The sequence below is a fragment of the Raphanus sativus genome, chromosome 1, assembly GCF_000801105.2.
Source record: "Raphanus sativus cultivar WK10039 chromosome 1, ASM80110v3, whole genome shotgun sequence".
Taxonomy (NCBI): domain Eukaryota; kingdom Viridiplantae; phylum Streptophyta; class Magnoliopsida; order Brassicales; family Brassicaceae; genus Raphanus; species Raphanus sativus.
In genome coordinates this window covers 43427-64016 of record NC_079511.1, presented here as the reverse complement: position 1 = coordinate 64016, position 20590 = coordinate 43427, and the positions used below count along the sequence as shown (strand labels likewise).

The following is a 20590-nucleotide window of genomic DNA, read 5'->3' as shown; positions in this document are numbered from 1 at the left end:
ATCGAATTTCAAACTAATCAAAAAATAGGGTTTTTTTTTTTTTTTGATGAAATCGATCAGGTTTAGATTTTAAAGGGGATTGATCGATTTCTAGGTTTTATCGATTTGATCATTAAGATCAAAGAGGTTTTGAGATTCAGAAACCATTGTGGTTTTGATTTTAATTGTAAAACAATCTCATATCGAACTTTTAGTTTAAGAGTTTCGATTTACTCATGGAAGGGTTTGGACCTATTAATCTTTGCTTGGGTTTGATTTGGGGTTTTGCAAAATTTTAATGGTCATTCCTTTATCAATCAACCATGTTCGATTATGAGTTCTTTTAGGTTTCAAAGTTTACCTTTAGAACTTTGAAGTGTAGATTTGGACCACCGAGAGCTGGAACAAGTCGGATCGCGAACTGCATGACCGGAACGGATCAGGAGCTGGTCGCGTGTCTTAGGTTGAGCAAAAACCTCTTATATCTTTAGAAACCTTAATCAAAAATGAATCAAAACAAATTAGTATAGATAGATGAAGTAAATCGCAGAAAATAACAAAGTATAAAGAGAGGCTGCGGTTTAGGCTTTTGATTAGGGTTTTAGGGTAGTTGACGGCGCGGGTTGGAACGGAGCTTGAGGGCGCGTTTGAGATCGGATTGATACGAGGTTTGCGGCGATGGATTCTTCACGTCAAGAGCTTCAATTTGATATATTACACGTCGTCTGGGTCCTTACGGTTTGAGAGAACGAACGGTTTGAAGTCGTCGAATGAGTTTTAGAATTTCAGGGTTTTAGGTCACTTGACGGCGCGTCTTAGAATAGAGCGTGAGGGCGCGTCCGGAGTCAGATAGAGGCGAGTCCGACGGCGTTAGATTCGCCTCGTCAAGAGCTTTAATTTGATATATTACTCGTCGTCTGGTTCCTCATGGTTGAAGAGATCGATCGATTTGAAGTTGTGCCGAAATTAGGGTTTTTAGGATTACTGGCGGCGCGTATTGAAACAGAGCGTGAGGGAGCGTCTGAGATCAGATTGACACGAGGTTTACGGCGTTGGTTTGGTTTCGTCGAGAGCTTCGATTTGATATGTGGCTCGTCGTCTGGATCCTTACGGTTGGAGAGATAGAGCGATTTTAAGATGCGCTGTTTTTAGGATTTTTTTGGTAGCTCGGGTTTTAGAGAACGTATCGTGCTGATAACGTGTTGTAAAACTAAGTGGGGAAACGTGTTTCTATTATTAATCTCGACCAGGGATCTTACATATATATATACATCAGGTCGTGTTTATCCTAAGTGGATAAGTACAACAGTCGATAAGCATTATCTCCTGCGGTCGGTACGGTCCTGGTCCGTCCGGTTATGTCGATCACAATCTGGTACATAACAATGAAAATATTGTAGTATTAGCCATTATGACCCCTATAATAATGCTGAACTATAAGGTTGACCCCCATGTAAGAGTAGGCTGGCTCCGCCACTGAGTATACCTAAACTGAATCGGCCAATTAAATTATTGATTATGCAGATACACTTGCGCAGGCGGCGATAGACGCGCAATTAGAATCGCGCGGTGCGTTTTAGAAACCGTAAGGATGTTTAATACCTCCGCACATGAAGTAAGATGGTACGTGTTTGGAGACGACGACACGATATTCATCCCGGAAAACCTCGCAAGAACACTCTCTAAATATGACCACAGATCATGGTACTACGTAGGAGCTGCCTCAGAGATTTATGAGTCGAACAGGGTGTTTGGAAACGACATGGCGTTTGGCGGTGGAGGAATCGCTTTAAGCAGTTCGTTGGCTAACATTTTAGCTAAGAAATTCGACTCTTGCATCGAACGGTATCCATATTTGTACGGAGGAGACTCTAGGATTCATGCTTGTGTGCTTGAACTTGGAGTTGGTTTGTCTCACGAACCTGGCTTCCATCAGGTTTTACAAAATTGCAACTTTTTATTTAGTTATTAATTTTTTTGTTCAAAAACTGATTAAAAGTACTTTTTATTATTTTTTATTTATGCAGTTTGATGTGAATGGAAATGCATTAGGAATATTGACGTCACATTCAACGAGACCATTGGTGTCTCTACATCACATGTCTCACCTTGATCCATTTTTCCCAAATTCAACAACTTTCTCCGCCGTCCAACACCTCTTCTCCGCCATAGAACTTGATCCTCTCCGTATATTTCAACTCTCCGTTTGCTACCACCGTCGGTACTCTTGGACCATCTCCGTCTCCTGGGGATATACGGTTCAGGTTAATATCGTTTTGCCAATCTTAACGTTAAAAATGTAATTTTTAATGCTATTAAATCAGATTAATTTGTTGTTTCAAATGTTAGATTGAGAGTAGGCATATGTTTCTACGTGATGTTTTGCGAACACAAGAAACGTTCCGACCATGGCAAAACTTTGGCGGGTTGGCAAGTGTGTACACATTCAACACAAGAGAGTTTAATCCTGATCCTTGTAAAAGACCTGTCACTTTCTTCATGGAATATGTTTCCTCTAGTCCCGATGATGGAACTATTAAAAGTGTGTATAAGCAAGCTTACGAGAATTGCACGTATGATCCCATTTCATCGCCTCGCAAAATTGAAGAGATTAGAGTGTTCTCGACAAGACTCGATCCCGATATCAGACAAGTAAGTAAACTTACCTAATTAAAATTTTGTATTTTAATATTGATAATATATAGGATGAAAAGTGAAATGTTGGTCATCTGTGAAAATCCTATATGCTAGATTAGTAAGTACTTGTTCAAATGTCAATCACTAAAGTTTCCCTAGAAATATCACATATTAAATTCAGTATAAACGCTCTGAAAATGTTAAAAAGAAGAAGATACACGCTTGGGAATACTTAGGTTCTCAATTGTAAGAGAAATTCAAGATAATCCGTAAAAATCTTACATTTTTATTTATTTTAAAATTTATTCATCTTTGTTTGGATGTGGTAGTTGAAGGCTCCGAGAAGACAGTGTTGTGATATTTTACATAATTCGACCGAAGGAAAAGTAATGGAAGTTGCGGTTCGAGAGTGCAAAGAAGATGAGTTCATCTATATGCAACCCTAGTAGCAACGTAACTAACGTACTATTATACCTCCTGTTTTTCATTGCTATCCAAATGTAACCTAAATAGTTCTTATTTTATTTTTCCGTATACTATATGATACTAAACTGTTAATCAGCTTGTTACCTTTCAACTTTTGAGGTTTGCGGTTAACTATTTTTGACATATTCACCGGCTGTAACATCCTTTATGAAACGTATGTATTTTGAATGGAGAATTTAGGAACATGCAACAATAAAATAAGTATGATGGTAATATAATCCCTTTTCTGGCCAGTGGTCAAAACATATAATAGATGTACAAGAACGGGAGAGAAGAGGATTTGAATGGCACAAAAAGGATGACCCAGTGAACACACGTTGGCAAATTAAAAAAGGAAATCGAAATTTCAGTTAACTAAAGGGTGGCCAAATTATTCTTTCTTAGGTATACATTTAAAGATTAGCATGGCCCTATCCAAGAATGACAGGGACAAATCGAAAAATGATCCAAATTTTTTAAAAAAATTTTTTGACAACAAAATTTTTAAGTCTTTAATCAAAAAAATGTATACATTTGAAGAAATAAAGAATGATAGTTTACTTGTCTTTAAGCACCTCCAACCATGGTTTTAGGAGATGTTCTAAACATTTAAAAAAAAAGAATTAGGAGAGAAAATGGAGAAAAGTTTTTAACTCAAGATTTTTTAGAATCCCACTATACATATTTCCTCATAGCATTTGTAACTCTTACATTGGTTGGATTTTATTTTACCATTAATTTTTAGTTGTCTAATTATAATTTATTAAAATATTAATATTTCTTTTTGTTTTAGAAACTCAATAGAGTTTTTATTGTTGGAGGTGCTCTAATCCTCTAAATAACATCCTTATTTTTTAATTTTTTTTTGTAACAAAATAACATCCATATTATACTATGTTAAATTAATTATCTTTAGTAAGGCTGATGTTCCCAACAAAAATTGAATATATGATCATAATAGATCAAGAATCTTAATAGATGATCCAAGAGTTACCGGAGTCAGTATTTACAGTGAAGAGGATAGTATCATCAGTGGCAATTGCTTTTGCAGGGATAGCTATTGTTTCGGTCATACGTCTTGCTGGCAGCTGGAAGAAGGTGAAAGAGACTGTGATGGGGCATAGTATTTTTTTTTTTTCAGTTTATGAAACCTTTTCGTGAGGATTTAATAAACCTCTTGTTTGAAGATAAATGAAATGGCAATGTACTCGAACCAACTAAAATGTCATGAATCGTACAAGACAAAGAACATCTCTTTATTGACCAAGTCTATAACGAAATCCATACACACATCATCGTCCTTATTATTTTTCATAAATACCCCCCAAACTCCCACATACTCAAAATTAGTACCCCTTAACTATTTGCAACGGAACATTGCTTTCTAACCACTCCTGCTGACCCAGTCTTGACATTGATCCGACTCATTTTCTCCATCGACTTGGCAAACTCAGAGAAAAAACCCTCCACCGAACCTTTCAAGATCTGGTTTATGTTTGAGAGTGTTGTGGGGTTGGTGGTGAGGGCAGAGTCTGATTGAAACAGACCTCTACGCTTGAGAAGGAGCTGATAATAACTAAGATCAAACGTCTTACGGCTCCCTGGATCCATCTCCACGATAGTCGTGTTATCGTTGAGGCTAGGACATTTCCTAGATTTGAGATTGGCTGCGTATTCGCTGTCTAAGGCAGGATCTTGGTCTCCACGACCCGTAAAATTGTAGAGACGGTTTGTAAAAGATGAGCAGTGAGATACACCGATAGTGTGAGCCCCTGTTACAAACACCACACATTTTCTAATGTTTTATTGTGAAAAAACGTACGTCAAATTGTTTTACTAGAGCTATAATTAACACTATAAGATATTATAAATTAATGAAAACGAAAACATTGAGAGAAAATTAAGAACAAGTTGTGTTTATAATTTACACTAGATTTTGACCCGCACACCCGTGCGGGTATATTTTTCATAAAATATTTTGTTTTCCATGTTAATATTAGAATTTGACAAAAAAACATGAATCCAAAATATGTTAAGTCCAGGTGCTCTAACATATGTTATTCAAATTTATATGTAATATATTATTTTGTTTATATATTTTGAAAATTTTAAAGTATATAATGAATTTTAAAAATAATTTAAATGGATTGTCCTAACCCGAACAAACCCGCAAAGATCTGATTGAATCCGAACTGACATTTAAAAATATCCGAATAAGATTAAAATCTTTGATCGCGGAAACCCAAAACCCAAACAGACCCAAACCGAACCCGAATGGGTACCCGAACGCCCACCCCTAATTCATAATCTATTTTTTCCCCTTTAAAAACAAAGAAAACATATAATTAATAGTATTTTATACATACTATCATATAAATAATCACATATATTACATTTTTAAAAATTTAATGTGAAATATAAAAATCATAATTTAAGTTGGTATATGAAACTTGTTTTTGTATTGTATTTTTCTTATATATATTGAAAACATTTTTAAATAATAGTCATTGGAAAATATTTTAGTAAAGTTTAAATTATTATAAATCAAATTTTGAATCAAATTTTGATATAAATCAACTTTAAATTATTATTTTATTTGAAATATATATATAAAGTTTAAATTTTGTTATATGATTATTTCATACAAATGATATTTTTAGATAATTAGATTAGCTCATTCTCATATATTTTAAAGTTGACACAAATAGATAGGTTCTCATAATAAAATAGATTTCCAATTTTTCTTAATAACATAAATTCATTATTTTCTTAATATATTGCTATCTATGTTTTCAAACAACATTATATCATTTTTATACTGCTATTTATGTTTACAAACAAACTTCTTTTTAAAACTATTATTCATTTTCCAAATAAACCTATTATTTTTTAAATTGTTATCAAGTTTGCAAACAAACCTATTTTGTACTTTGTTTTAATAATATAGATTTTCAAAGAGTTGAAAAGAGAATATACAATTTTGAGTTATTTACTACGCATTCCTTTTTATATTAAATCATCATAATAACTGGAGTATTCGTGTTTAAAGATTAGCCAAACATGATTTGGAAGTTTAGATAACCGAATGTGCAGATTTTGTTAGTTAGCTGATATCCTTTTTGTTAGGATGGCTGCGTTGAAATGGGAAAAAAATTTGGAAGGTTTTGAGTTTAGGAAAAAACGAATTTATTAGTTTTAATTTTGTGTCCTTAATTGTCATTGCGTTAGTTATGATTACATGTTTAATTAGATATAGTTTAGTTATGTTATAAAATGCTGTGTATAAAGCCAGTGGCAATCAATTGTAATTATTTAAAAAAAATTAGGGTTAATTCTAATTTGTACTTCACTTTTAATAGATTAGATTTATTTTTAACGTGGAGAGAAAATATTTGCTTTTGAAACATTCCTAGCTATTTTATTAGCAATGTGTGATATATCATATTTTTTAGGCCATACCGGAGAGTAAGACCAGGTCTTTAAGATCAAGTCCTTGGTTTGCAAAGAGTGTCTGAAGATTGGTGAAGTTACTGGTCGGAGGAGGAATGTTGGCTAATGCTTCTGATGCGTTCGATATCCTCCCATCTCTTCTTCCGGTCGGTACACTCCAGTTTGGTCCTCCCTGCAACGTACCAAAATTTATGATGAGAGATACTAAAATGAGTAGTTTACAATAATGGTATGTGAATATATAATGCTTACGGTGAAAACGATGGCGTCTCGAGATGCTAGAGCGATAATATCAGCGCAAGAGACGATTCCAGGACATTGAGCTTCAAGCACAGCTTTGATTGCCTCAATGAAGCCAAATCCTCTAACCGTTAGGTTAGGAGCTGCGTCTTTCTCCGCGTTTCCTGACGTCGAGTTTATAAGCACTGATCCATCACATCCCTATATGTATACATATCCGCCGTTATATCCGTAACCAAACAGAATGTTTCACAATATAAGAGCAAACGAATAGTTTACCCGAACAAAACAGTCGTGGAAATGCATCCTCAAGAGAGCAGCGGCAAGAGAAGGGGCATAAGAAATGTGGTTTGAAACAAAATCTTGAACGGTCTTTTCGGCACTAGGACAAGTATTGGCGTAGAAGTTCATTTGCAACTGAGCTTGGATTGGTCCGACCAATCCCACAAGAAACAGAGAGAGTGAAAGAGCAACAGTTGTTATGCACCTCATCTTTATATCTGTTGTTTTCTGGGACTGTTCTTTTTGGGAGGAATATATTCACGATATGTGGTCTACTGAGACGTTAAAAAAGCATATATAGAACAATTTGCATGTTTGGTAGTGTGACTGGGTCCATGTAAGCTAACTAACATGTGCTCTTATGAGTTGTCCTTATATTTTCGGACTCATAATCAGCGGATTCAGCGCCATTCACAATAAATTTGAAAGTTTTTTTTTTATCAATAAGTTTAAAAGTTTCAAATAGAGGTGGGCATTTCGGTTTAGTTTCGGGTTCGGTTTGGTTTGGGTAATTTGGGTTTTATAAAACTCAAACCAATTAAAACCAAAGTAGCTTTGGTTTTGGTTTGGTTTGGGTTTAATTCGGTTCGGTTCAGTTCGGTTTGGTTTAGATTTAGTTCAGTTTATATTATTATGGTCTAGTTTGGTTTGGTGTAGTTCGGGTTGGTTATAAAATATGAAGACATCAGTTTTATAATTTTATTAAAAAACAATCAACTCATAAACGATAGAGTGAAAATATAAAAACTTATGCTACATGATTTTATTTATAATAATATTATTTGAATTATATTTATTATTTTTTTTAAAGATATGGAAATTATGAAAAAAATAAAAAACGAAACTTTAACTAAAATTTACAATATATTAATATATATATATCATATATATTTTTACTATATATATATATTGGATTATCGGTTTGGTTCGGTTTGATTCGGTTAAACCCAAACCAAACCAAACCGTTCGGGTTGAGTAAAACATGAACCAATTTGGTTACATAAAAAGCACGATTTGATTTGGTTCGGTTTAACTTCAGTTTGGTTGGTTCGATTCAGTTCGGTTTGGGTTTTTTGCCCACCCTTAGTTTCAAATGCATAAATATAACTATACAAGGTCTCAATGTAAAATGCTTTTGCACTTACTATTGAGTAGATTTTATGTTTCACTCCAGTTCATATAAGTTCTTAGAAATTATTCGAATATTTATTTTTGAAATGGCCTGTACTATTAAGTAGTACTAATATGTTTGGCGGAACCAAAAAAAAAACTACTACTGAATTTTGTGTGTGTTGACATGATTTAGTTTGGGGTTTGCGTTTTTTCTCTCTATATTTTTATTTAAAATTTGGCACACTACTTATCTATTTATTATATAATATTAATAAATTGTATTAGAAATGGCATACAGTAATGCATTTTTCAAAACACTTTGGTCTTGTTTAGGAGATCTGAATGTATTACTCCTTTTTCTTATTTCGAAATTTTTGTTCGTGAACATATTTAATATATTTTCACTGTCTAATAATTAAAAACGCCGAATTTCAAATCATCTACAAATCTACTAACTATATCTATTTATAGTGATAAAGTAAGGATTAGATGAGCTATATATAAAGAAGGTGAATGTTTGGTCCGTTAATGGAGCTATAGTAAGTTGTAAGTAACATGTAAACTCAGAGCCAAACTTAATTGATTGTATTGAGCCTTATACTGTCATAATCAACAACAAAAAGTTTATATATGATTGAGATTTTTTTTTTTTGAGATTATAGACTTAGTTTTAGATTATTGATCAGAATAAGACCAATTTATTCGTGAATTTGAATATAGAAGTCTTTTTGACACAGGGAAATTTGAATATATAGTTAAAAAAAAAGAATATATAGTTGTGTTTTTTTATCAATTAATATATCTCCTATGAATCAGATGTTTCACTAATGAACACCTCGTTTCGTGATATCACTGATCTTTCTTTATGGCAAAATTATAGTATAGTCGACCTAATCCTAAGAGCATGTTTATTGGGATAGCTTACGTGAGTTGCATAGGTAAATCAAGATTAAAATTAAATGAAAAACATGAATAAAGCAAAAGGGCGTTGCCTAATTAACACCTCCAAGCGTCCGTCCCTTAATGCCACATGTCAGAGATTCATTGGGGAGAGGAGAGAGAGAGGAGAGGTGGTGAACAAGGGTTTGTCTCTTCTCTTCTTTTACTTCTTTTCCTTCTTTCTCTCTTCTTTTATTAAAACAACTACCAATAAACATCTTTAATTAAGTATTTCTTATCAAAATTGCTTCTCTAAACTTTAATAGTTAGAAATTGATGATGCCCCAATTAAGCAACACTTAAGATTGCTATCAATAAACATGCTCTAATAGTATCTAATCCTAATAGTACAACTAAGAGAAGAACCACAACGAACAAATTACTAACGGGCAAGAAAGCATTTCAAAATTATTATCGATGGTTTATTATAATCATTTGAGGTAATAGTATAAAAATTAATTAAGGGATTTGGTACGATATCGATTTTATATGCGAATATATCATATGATAATAGAACATAACACCATAGTTGTACACAGGGCTGTCTCAGTTTTTTTTGACTCTGTTCAAAAAATATTAGCGACATATTTAAAATATAATGAATAGTTTTAGCAATTAATATTTATATTTATATATGTCTAACGTTTTTTATAAATTATAAAATCTAAATTAGTCAATACTACAGTATATCTAAATTTTAAAGTTTCAGACCGTAATTTATGTATATATTACTGAAAAATCTTAATTTTTTAAGTTTTTATACTTGAACCATGTTCGACCGCACAAGTTCCACGTGCTATTAGACGGTCCTGGTTGTACATGTATTCCAACTTCACCACGTATATTCTTATTTTGGAGTTTATGTTTTGTCCTAAATTATTGTCGCTTACATCTTCAACCTATCTTTGCAAATCAATTTCGAAACATTGTATTATAAGGAGAAATGGAGAGCAAATTAGAACTTCAAACAACTTCAATATAGAATCTATCTATATAAAGAAAAGGTGTCTCTCTTCTTCTCTTGCCACCTCAAAAAATAGGGTAAGCAGGTGTTGACACGTGTCCAATTATTTAAACGCATCGTTTAATTTATTCCGAGTTTGGGCCGTCCCATTTTGAAGCCCATATCGTGGTGTAATCAACATCTTCGTGTTGAAACGCGGCGTTTTGTATTAGTTAGCGTGAGTGTTGCTTCGCTTCTCTAGGGCGACTTCCGTTGCGCAGCCGATCTTTCGTCTCTTTCGTCGTGCGATGCCAGTAACCGATCGTCTTTAAGCCCTCATAAATAGATCACCCACGATCTAGATTGAATGCTAGATTTTTGTTTCCCAAGGCGGTGGAGTCGAGTATATGAAGGCACCTAAGATGCCCCTTCAAATCGTCCACTTTAATATTGCTTGCGTTGTTTCTCAAACAAGTTCCCTCATCATGGCAATTTTCCAGCTTCAACCGAAACCGATGGAGAGTTTCAGATTCTGGAATTATGAACAACTGATTGTACTGGCCAACACGAATACTGATTGTCCAGGTATGATTGTGTTTCCCTTACTGTGATGGTAAATATCTTTTATTCATACACATGTTCAGATCAAGCTTGGTTCTTATTTTAATAATTACCGGCAGGTGCTAAAGCTAATGTATTTTTTTCTGGTGACAAAGGTTCTCTCTCATCACTTCTTTGGGTAATATCATAAAGTTTCGATTTTTATTTGATGGTGTCCATGTATTTGTGAAATTTGAGCTCCTGGATTTGATTTTGAATGTAGGAGATGTAACGTGTATGGCCACAACATCGTTTGATATGCAGGTAGAAGCTTGGCCAAGGAAGATGGGATTGTTGCTGGAATTCCTCTTGCTGAGATGATATTTGAAGAAGTTGATCTCTCTTTGAAGGTTTGTTTGTTTGTATGTATCTTTGTTTTGGTTTTGTTTTGATGATGGTTAGTGATATGTTGAATCTCAAGGTTGAATGGATGCGCAAGGATGGAGATTATGTTCATAAAGGGTTCTTGAGACAAAAAAAAACTGCTTCTGGTTTGAGATTAGTAGATAAATGAGCGGTACATTCTAAACTTCTTCCTTCCACCTCCACTTAAATGGACACATTTGTTAAATCTCATCCATAAGATTCCGAGGTTAATATCTTTCTGATACTAAAGTCTGCAGAGAACTAAATATGATTGGCCTAAAGGATGTTTCCGAATGGGTGCTGCTTGACTTTGAACACAAACATTATAATTCACTGAGTTATTAATGAATCTCCAGCTATTTGTTGAGACAGCCAATGCTTTTTACGAGGGAGTAAAGCAAAAAGATCATTGATGCGTAAATGCTTTTTAATCCTTTTTTCAAGATAGTTGAAATGTTTTCTTTCTTCTACAGAAACTGTAGATGCTCGAAGAAGTTTCACTGCAAGGACAAAAGTAAGGCCAAACCATAAGATCTTCTAGAGATGGTTGTTTAGTATATTTATGAAATTTTGATTTTGTTTCTTACCTTGGTCTCTCCCGTATGCAGTTGTTGCCTATCTATACTTAAATGTAAAAACTTCAGTCCCATGGTTTTGTTTGTGTTCTGATTTTGTCACTATGTTCGGATGTACATCTTTTGATATTTTTTAAACTGTAAAATAATAATTTTATTTGTTTTAGTTAACATTTTATATTATTTTTGCCAACAAAAATCTAATCTACTAAACCATTTTTTCTCTCTTCATATTTAATCTTTTATTCAAATTTGACAACTAATAAAATATAACTCTTTAGGATAGTATGATACTCTTTAATCTTTCTGGTTTTACTCGACCAGAGGTTATCATACTCAACCTTCCAACATTTTATCGACTGTACATTTACTCAAACCCTCTCTAATTTGACAGCTCTTCCGTCACATTTTACATGAGCAGACTACCCTGATCTATGGATTTATCGCAGTCCACAAACTAAACACTTTCAAGCACATCATCACTTTCAAGCACCTCATTAAGGAAGGATTATTCCACGAGTTTATCAATTTCGCTGTTAACATACCCATTTTGTGAAGGTAATGGAGACTATTTCCAGCATCCCAACATAGAAGTTCAGGTTTCGTAAATATAAATAACCCATGGCTATGCCTATCGCAATAGTGGAGTTTTCCGATCTGTATTTTCTACTCTAATTTACATACGATTTAAGTTTTACCCTAACTTTAACCTATACTACCAAATCTGTAGTCTATTTTTGTAACCGTTATTTCTTTTAGACATCGTTGGTGAAGTTTGTGGCAAACCATTCAATACAATCTGTATTGACATGTATGTAAGGACTACAAATCTAATATTTTATTAATTTATTAAACTATTAAAATGTAAAAAAAAAAAATTCAAATAGCATGAACAAAATTTCCAACAAGTAATTTTGTTATAAGACAAAGTTCAATAAATACTAAAATAATTTACAGAATATAAATAATAAAATCCTAAAAATTAAATAAAATTTCATGTAAATTGAAAATCTGATAAAAAGTGAAACAAACATATATTAATATCAAAGTGAACTAAAAATCAAAAGAATAAATATATAAATCATTATATTTTCCTTAATTTGTTTTATTTAATTATTTAATATTCACTAAAAATCTGTTAGTGCTTCTTTCAACTCAAACCAACAAATTGTAATCAAATTTACAATATAATCTTAAAATTTTAAATATATGTTTTAAATGATTTATAAAATTAAAAATACTGAAATATTAAATAATTTTGTTTTTGTGGATTTACAGAAAAGGTATTGCAATCTCATGACAAACTATTTGAGAATCTATTGTTGCGGATTTAATAATTTGGTTAGGTCCTATGTTTCGCTAAAGGTTCCCAGCCGGTCAGCTCGATAAGGACCAACCCTACGCGTCGCATCTGAATCGTCGCTTCACCTTCTTGCTTCGTCCTTCATAACCACGACGGTTTTCATCTTCTCCGACTCCGATCACTGAATGTTAAAGCTCTTATTTACTACAATAATCGTAAAGCATACAACCGATGGGCTCATCCATGTAACAGAGTCTCATTCACACACATAACTTTGATATCAATGCCCAAATCGAACCAGCTTAACCCAAACCAATTTGGTATTGATTCAGACTCGATTATAACGTCGGTTCAGTTTGATAGGTGTTTTTCTTAAACAAATTCGATGGTACCGTCAATCAAGTTATTAACTTCGCCGATAATGTTTGGTCACAAAAAATTCAACCGATAATGTGGATATTAAAAATGTCAACGAAAATTAATGAAAATATAAATAGTTAGCATACTATTTCAATCGATACGAGAAACATGATAAATTAATAAATTACATGGTTCTAAGTTAGATATGTGTCAAAAATATAATAAAAATTCATAAGTAATAAAATAACATTTCAAAAAAATTCATGTAAATATATAGTTTCATTAAATTATAAATTAAAAAGCTATATAAATTTTATAATCAGAAACAAAGCAATTTTTTTAGTTTACTATAAAATGCTTTTCAATTTCTAATTTTATTTTACATTTCAGTATTTTATGTTATTTTAGTGAATTACTTATAATATTTTGTATTTTATCATATGGATTCAACACACAAAGTATATCAAATATTCTTACTAAAAATTTCTAAAATTCAGTTTTATAAAATTTAACTAATTCTATTGAATTATTATGTTAAAATGAAAAACAGCAATAAAAAGAAATAGAAATTAAAATGAAAAACAGCAATAAAAAGAAATAGAAATCATTACTTTTTCCTGAATTTTTCTTTGCTAATTTTGTATTCTCTATAAAATAGAAGATATTGAATGTTACCTCACTTTTAAACTCAGACAGAAAATCTCTATTAAAAATCAGTATGTTCTACATTTCTTATTTGTTTATTTTATAGTCATTTAATTTTTAGAATATTTTTAAAATGATTTATAAAATTTTAAATATATTTTCAAATAAAATCCCGCCCGTAGGACGGGGCACCCCTAGTTAAATTATAAATAAACCGACGATGGCCTTAAAATAATTAAAAGCTTTAGCTGCTCAAGGAGGGATTTTTTCGTTTGATTATTACGCCAGTTTTTTCCTCAAAGTCAGTCAAACGTTGGCATCTTCTCAGATAGACCAATCGCAGTTTTATCAATATCAAAAACTCTAGTGCAGTTTTGTAAATACTGAAAGATATGGGAAACTTTCGTAAGTACCTAAACTGAAAGTTACAAGCATTTTTGCAAAAATGTGGACTATTTTATAAATATATTTGTAAGTTAACATGTCATATTCACTCAATAATTCATTCCTCCTTTTTAAACCGTTGGTACATTTCTATTATGATGGCAAAAAACAATTGACTTTAAATTGAATAGTGTGGACTTGGTCGTTAGTTTATCTTGTGACTGACTGTTATTGTCCCCTTGCCATTACCTGACCTCTGTGTCGGACTAATAAGGGAATCGTGTGATCCACACCCGCCTTATCAGATTTATTAATTCTCTGATAAAAATACAATCATCAAGTGTGAAGATGTGCAATGTTACTGCAAGTTAACGTTTCTCTACAGGTAACTTTTCAACGTCTTGAACGGGCCTTGTGGTCAAGTGGCAGTGGACGGGCCTGGGACGCCAACACGTTTCAGGTTTGATCCTCATGCTATGCGAAACTAAGTCACATTGTTCTGTTCATCTAACGCATATATGAGTCTATACTTTAGGACCCATTTGAATGCCCAGGAGAAGGAGTCCATCCGCGGGCTTGCGACTCCCCCGGGGATTAGGTCTGATTCTAATAGTGACCCGAATTTAACCCTTTTTTTAGCAAAAAAGAAAACTTTTCAACGTCTTTTATTTATCTATAAAAAGCATGCGATTGTATCCTTCTTCTTCATGTAGAAAGCTCCTCCTCACATTTCTTGGCTAATACTCCTCAACGCTGCCGACACGAGAGAGAACAATGGCAATCAAGAACCTTCTTTTCCTTGTGGTTTTTCTTAGCGTTCTTGGAGTTTCAGTTGCCCATCCAAATGGTCTTTACATCAACTACTACAAACACAGGTGTCCGGACGCAGAAGCCATTGTCCGACGTGTCACAGTTCAATATGTTTCTCACGAGCCAAGTCTTGCCGCTGCACTTCTAAGGATGCACTTTCATGATTGTTTCGTCAGAGTAAGTTTGCTTCTTTGAGACGACATTCTGGATTATATATATGAAACACTTCTAACTCTTGCTATGATCCATGCAAATAGGGATGTGATGGTTCCATTCTTCTGAAATATCCATATAATGAGACGGAAAGATACGCTGCCCCCAACTTGTCAGTGAGAGGCTACGAAGTGGTGGATGCTGTCAAGTCAGCGCTCGAGAGGAAGTGTCCTGGTGTTGTTTCTTGCTCTGATGTTCTCTCTTTAGTCGCTAGAGACGCCGTCATAGTGGTAACAATTCATAATGGACCAGTTCTTCTCATTACATACCGTTAAAATAAGAGTACGTACAAAACTTATATTCTATGGTTTTTTTTCTCCTATAGATCAACGGACCCTGGTGGCCGGTTCCATTGGGCAGAAGGGATGGACGCATCTCAAGAAAATCTGAAGTTAATTTACCATCCCCACTCGCTGGAATAGCAGCACTGAAAAAGAACTTCTTTGACAAGGGTCTTAACACTAAAGACCTTGTTGTTCTCTCAGGTGAGTTTATAAACACCTTGAATACTATCTAAAAAAAAACTTGACAACTTTATGTTACCAAACTGAATAAAAATGGTGTCTTGCTCAGGAGCTCACACAATTGGAATCTCTCATTGCAGTGTCATCCACCACGGTATATACAACTTCACCGGCAAAGGCGATTCTGACTCGTCGATAAACCTTAGATACGCTAGGGCATTGAAGAGAAGGTGCAACCTAGCTGATAACAGGACGATAGTGATGGACCCACGCAGTGTCAAGAAGTTTGATTCCCACTACTTCAACATGGTGGCTCAGAGGAAAGGTTTGTTTAAATCTGACAGAACACTTCTTGATGACCCTGAGACCAAAAGTTACATTTACACACAAGTTGCAACTGCTGGATCTTCATTCAACAAAGATTTCGCTCACTCAATGGTTAAACTAGGGTTCGTTGGAATCCTTACCGGGAACAAGGGTGAGATCAGGAAGAGATGCGCTTTCGTGAACTAATTAGCGATGTCCCTTTCGGATCGATTATAGTTTTAAAACGCTTTCTGCGTACTTTGTGATTCAACGTTTTTCCTTCTTATCTTTATGCTTGCTCCAGTTCAGTATGCTCCGTTTGTTATGTTCTTTTCGACATTATTAGTAATGCAACTGTTTTCCATTGTTCCACATCCGGTATACTAGTTACCTAGTTGTATACCAATACTATAATGTATGGGTCGTATACTTGTTTTTTGGTTTCCTTAAGTAGGGTAAAGAGTCGTACAATAGCTGGCTGACTTATTTCTTTATTGAAAAGTTTTAAATAATTAAAGGCTTTTAAAATTTTAAAGCTTTTCCTATCTTTTTTTCAAAATTAGTTTTCTTGTAAAATCAAAATTATAAGAAATGCATGATCTATATATGTATAGACATATATTTGGTGAACGGTTAGTTTACTGAGATAACATAAGTTTAGCCATGAAGTAAATAATTAATTTCGGCAGGATTTGGAATAAACATGCGGTGTCATTCTACGTATATTACATGTGATATGTATTTTGATGCCACAAAGAATCTCTGACAGAGAGGAGACGGCGGTTCCTTCCAAATTTCGAGATAATTTTATTATCCAATCTGTGTATCAATTGTTGTGTTATCTAAATTGGTGGTCATGCTATACTATCCCATGATAAAGTAAATATGTCAATTTATATTATTCTGTCTGTGTCAGTTGTTATGTTATCTAAATTGGTGGTCATGCTATACTATCCCATGATAAAAGTAAATATGTCAAATAAATAACTTTTGACAATTTGTTTTTTTAAGGATATGTTGTTGACAAATGAGAAGTTGAGGGGGTAACTAAAGAGGATGAGGAGGCTTGAGGAACACGATGTAGCTTAGTTTGAGAAAATGATGGAAGATAATAAAAGAAAAAACATGATGCATGCCAGGAATATGAACTTGTGTAACCTAAATGACAATTACTATCTCTATTTTCTTACATAGTACTAATATAGTATTTGCATATTTTAATCCAAAGAGCAAAAGAGACAGCAGAGAATCTTATTGATCATTTCAAAGAAGTTTAGTTTATATGCTCGTGAGAAATGAATTATTTAAGCATCAAACCAGAATCAGAAAGATCGTGTTCTCTAAATCAAGAATACATAAAACATATTAGTATTACGAATGGCTGTTACTTCATTCTGCAATGAATTTTCTTTTAAACGCACTCCAATGATCTATAAAAGGCCTGAGGAGGATTATTTGTCGTTGTAGGCAGCGGAATGATTATGCATCTTATAAAGGAGATGATAATTAAAGAAACATGAGACTCCAAAACATCATACAAAGGACTGTCTGAAAAAACAGACTTGGAGAAAGGAAAAAAACATTAATGGGACAATGCTGAATCAACAATCAAAAAGAGAGAGAACTTTTATGGAACTCAGTTTACGAAGGCGCATTTCCTCCTGATCTCGCCCTTGTTCCCGGTGAGAACTTCTACAGAACCGAGTTTAACCATCGACTCGGAGAAATCTTTGTTGAATGAAGATCCAGCGGTAGCAACTTGTGTGTCAATGTAGCCTTTGGTCTCAGGGTCTTCGAGAAGTGTTGAGTCAGATGTAAACAAACCCTTCTTCTGAGCCACAATGTTGAAGTAGTGAGAGTCAAACTTCTTGACACTTCCTGGGTCCATCTCCACTGATGTCCTGAAATCAGTTGGCTTGCACCTTTTCTTCAATGCCCTAACGTAGCTAGGGTTCATGGACGGGTCAAAGTCGCCTTTCCCTGTGAAGTTGTAGATACGGCTGTTGATGAGACCGCAGTTAGAGATTCCAATGGTGTGAGCACCTGCACAAGAAACCATTATATAATAACCCTTAACTAGTAACATTAAGTTTGTCAACTTTCAAATAAAAAAACGCATACCTGAGAGAACAACAAGGTCTTTAGTGTTAAGACCCTTGTCGAAGAAGTTCTTTTTCAGTGCAGCTATTCCAGCGAATGGGGATGGTAAGTTAACCTCAGATTTTTTTGATATGCGTCCATCCCTCCTGCCCAATGGAACCGGCCACCATGGTCCGTTGATCTGTAAAAAAAAAGGAAAGTAAGCTGTATATAGTACTCTCATTTAAATGGTTTCTTTGGAATAAGAAAGTCATGCAGTGAGAAAATGTTACCACTAAGACAGCGTCTCTAGCGACTAAGGCAAGAACATCAGCGCAAGAAACCACACCGGGACACTTCTTTTCTAGGGCTGACTTGGCAGCATCAACCACTTCATATCCTCTAAGAGACAAGTTAGGGATGGCGTCTCTTTCTGCGTCCTTGTTTGGAGATTTCAGAAGAACAGAACCATCACATCCCTATGTGCATGGATCATAACAATAGTTAGCATTGTTCTTCATATACCCATTATTATAGACTTAAAACGCATAGAAGTGAAGTCAGCTTACTCTGACGAAACAATCATGAAAATGCACCCTCAGAAGCGCGGCTGCAAGACTCGTCTGGCGAGAAACATATTGAATTGTGACACGACGGACAATGGCTTCTGCATCCGGACACCTGTTTTTGTAGTAGTTAAGGTCGAGACCCTTCGGATTAGCAACTGAAACTCCAAGGACGCTGAGAAGAACCGCGAGGACAAGAAGGTTCTTGATGGCCATTGACATCTCTCCTTTCTTAGCTCGTTTGCTTTGTTGAGTATTACCCAAGAAAGTTCAAAACGAGCTTGGAGATGAAGATGAAGGAGAGAGTGTCAGGCCTTTTATAGAACATCCAGAGACATTGAAAACGTCCATAGAGTAGTGTCAAGTGGGATTTAGATAAACCCATTTGTAGTTTTTCTCTGTTTCTTAATTTAGGTTTGAAAAACAGAGAAAGAGGAGGACATTGCAGGGCCTCCACTATCTTCTTTTATCTGTCTGTGATTGAATAGAAGAAGAAATCAAAATCATGCAACGACTAAGAAAGCTTCCTCTTTTGCTATTTGAAAAGCTATTGACTTTGGACAACATGTATGTAGTTAGGGGAAATGTATTATTTCTTCTTAGCTCCCAAAGTTGAAAAAAATATATAATAAACTGTTATTGTATGTGGAATCCACGTTCTTGTATTATTTAAAAAAATCATCCAAGTTGCTATATTTAGTAACTGGAAATTCATATGGCTTAATATACTATTCTTGTGAAACAAGTAACGACCTAAAATTAGGTTATATTTACATACTCGTCGCAGTGGTGTTTATTATTGGGCCTTGTCGCTCTAGTTGACGGGCCTATAATTTATCACAGTCTTACGGCCCATCTAAGCAGAAATTACAAAATTAATCAGAGAGTTGTAATCAAGGTCCACACGATGAACATAAACTCATGGCCTCGAACTCATGCGATATATTATTTTTTGCATGATGGCCCCCATAAATAATTTTTTTTTTCTGCGATGACGCTTGTAACAGTTTTTTGGGTATGCCAATGTAGGTAGCAGTTCTTTTGAATTTAACTTTTAGAAAAGTAGCAGGAAAAAAACTCAAATGTTAGGTATTGAATTATTAGTTTTTGTTAGTTAGAGAGTACGAATGAGGAGGAGGTTAAGTGCAAGAGAGGCATGAGAGCAGTAAATGGCCTTAAGCCATGCAGCCTCTGTGTTAACATTTAATGCCAAAAAACTATTCGCCACTCTATATGTGTACATACGTATATATTTGAAAAACTTATAAAACTACACATTAAAAGTTTTTTTTTTTTTTTGATAAACCCTATCGGCTGATCCGATCAGTCCCGGTAGGAACGCACCGAAGTGCTACATTGTGGACTAACTCCCGCGGTTCAACGGTTCAACAGACACCATGAGCTCCGAGCGTACTCGGGTCGAACGGGCCATGAGATCCATGAGATCCATGAGATCCAAATTGGACCACCACACTGCCTGTCCCGAGTTTGGAATGCCTTCCGACTAATGCCAGGGGTAGACAGACCGCATGTATTTCTGGATACCAGGTAAACCAATTAGGCTAAATCCCAATTGACAGATTTCCCAACAAAGTGTTGTTAACAACAAGGAAGGAAAATCAAAACCATGACGTGGGAATTGCACCCTTAGCCAAGAGACGTCCTACCACTAGCCCACCACTTTGCAGACCACATTAAAAATTCTTTGGATTACACATTTTTTTCTGCTTAAGTCTTTGGATTATACTTGCTTTAAAAAAAAATTCTTTTGATTATTTTATTATTCTCGTTGGCAAAAAAATGGTGTGTAAACTTGATGTAAAAGCTAATGGAATAATGAAGTAAATATGCAATATCTTTATATATCTTTG

General features: G+C 34.4%; 5 protein-coding genes across 12 annotated transcripts; 3 read left to right on the top strand and 2 right to left on the bottom strand.

Moving 5' to 3' along the window:
• The first annotated feature begins 1507 nt into the window (after positions 1-1507).
• LOC130512388 (uncharacterized) lies at positions 1508-3284 on the top strand. Its single transcript, XM_057010328.1, has 4 exons — positions 1508-1915; positions 2007-2243; positions 2329-2631; positions 2946-3284. Exons 1-4 carry the CDS (start codon positions 1571-1573, stop codon positions 3060-3062), a joined length of 1002 nt encoding a protein of 333 aa, XP_056866308.1. The 5' UTR covers positions 1508-1570; the 3' UTR covers positions 3063-3284.
• A 1032-nt stretch (positions 3285-4316) lies between these two features.
• LOC130508992 (peroxidase 3-like) lies at positions 4317-7306 on the bottom strand. Its single transcript, XM_057005886.1, has 4 exons — positions 7051-7306; positions 6784-6972; positions 6541-6703; positions 4317-4853 (listed from the first exon to the last, which is right to left on the bottom strand). The coding sequence occupies exons 1-4, from the start codon at positions 7261-7263 to the stop codon at positions 4438-4440; spliced, it is 981 nt and encodes a 326-aa protein (XP_056861866.1). The 5' UTR covers positions 7264-7306; the 3' UTR covers positions 4317-4437.
• A 2953-nt stretch (positions 7307-10259) lies between these two features.
• On the top strand, positions 10260-11769 carry LOC130494302 (uncharacterized). Of its 8 annotated transcripts, none has more exons than XM_057000716.1 (5): positions 10260-10633; positions 10729-10764; positions 10913-10998; positions 11070-11165; positions 11488-11769. In XM_057000716.1, exons 1-4 carry the CDS (start codon positions 10456-10458, stop codon positions 11160-11162), a joined length of 393 nt encoding a protein of 130 aa, XP_056856696.1. In that variant the 5' UTR covers positions 10260-10455; the 3' UTR covers positions 11163-11165; positions 11488-11769. The 8 variants fall into 8 exon arrangements, 4 of the variants coding, with proteins under 4 accessions (XP_056856696.1, XP_056856648.1, XP_056856748.1 ...); XM_057000668.1 differs by having other exon boundaries at positions 11265-11769; XR_008941937.1 differs by having other exon boundaries at positions 10729-10787; positions 10913-11165; positions 11265-11769.
• Positions 11770-14986: 3217 nt separating this feature from the next.
• Positions 14987-16444, top strand: LOC108850047 (peroxidase 1). Its single transcript, XM_018623634.2, has 4 exons — positions 14987-15268; positions 15349-15534; positions 15630-15789; positions 15878-16444. The coding sequence occupies exons 1-4, from the start codon at positions 15056-15058 to the stop codon at positions 16279-16281; spliced, it is 963 nt and encodes a 320-aa protein (XP_018479136.1). The 5' UTR covers positions 14987-15055; the 3' UTR covers positions 16282-16444.
• Positions 16445-17569: 1125 nt separating this feature from the next.
• LOC108858406 (peroxidase 1-like) lies at positions 17570-19043 on the bottom strand. The gene is made up of 4 exons (XM_018632337.2): positions 18723-19043; positions 18447-18632; positions 18196-18355; positions 17570-18117 (listed from the first exon to the last, which is right to left on the bottom strand). Exons 1-4 carry the CDS (start codon positions 18939-18941, stop codon positions 17711-17713), a joined length of 972 nt encoding a protein of 323 aa, XP_018487839.1. The 5' UTR covers positions 18942-19043; the 3' UTR covers positions 17570-17710.
• Between the last annotated feature and the right edge of the window lie 1547 nt (positions 19044-20590).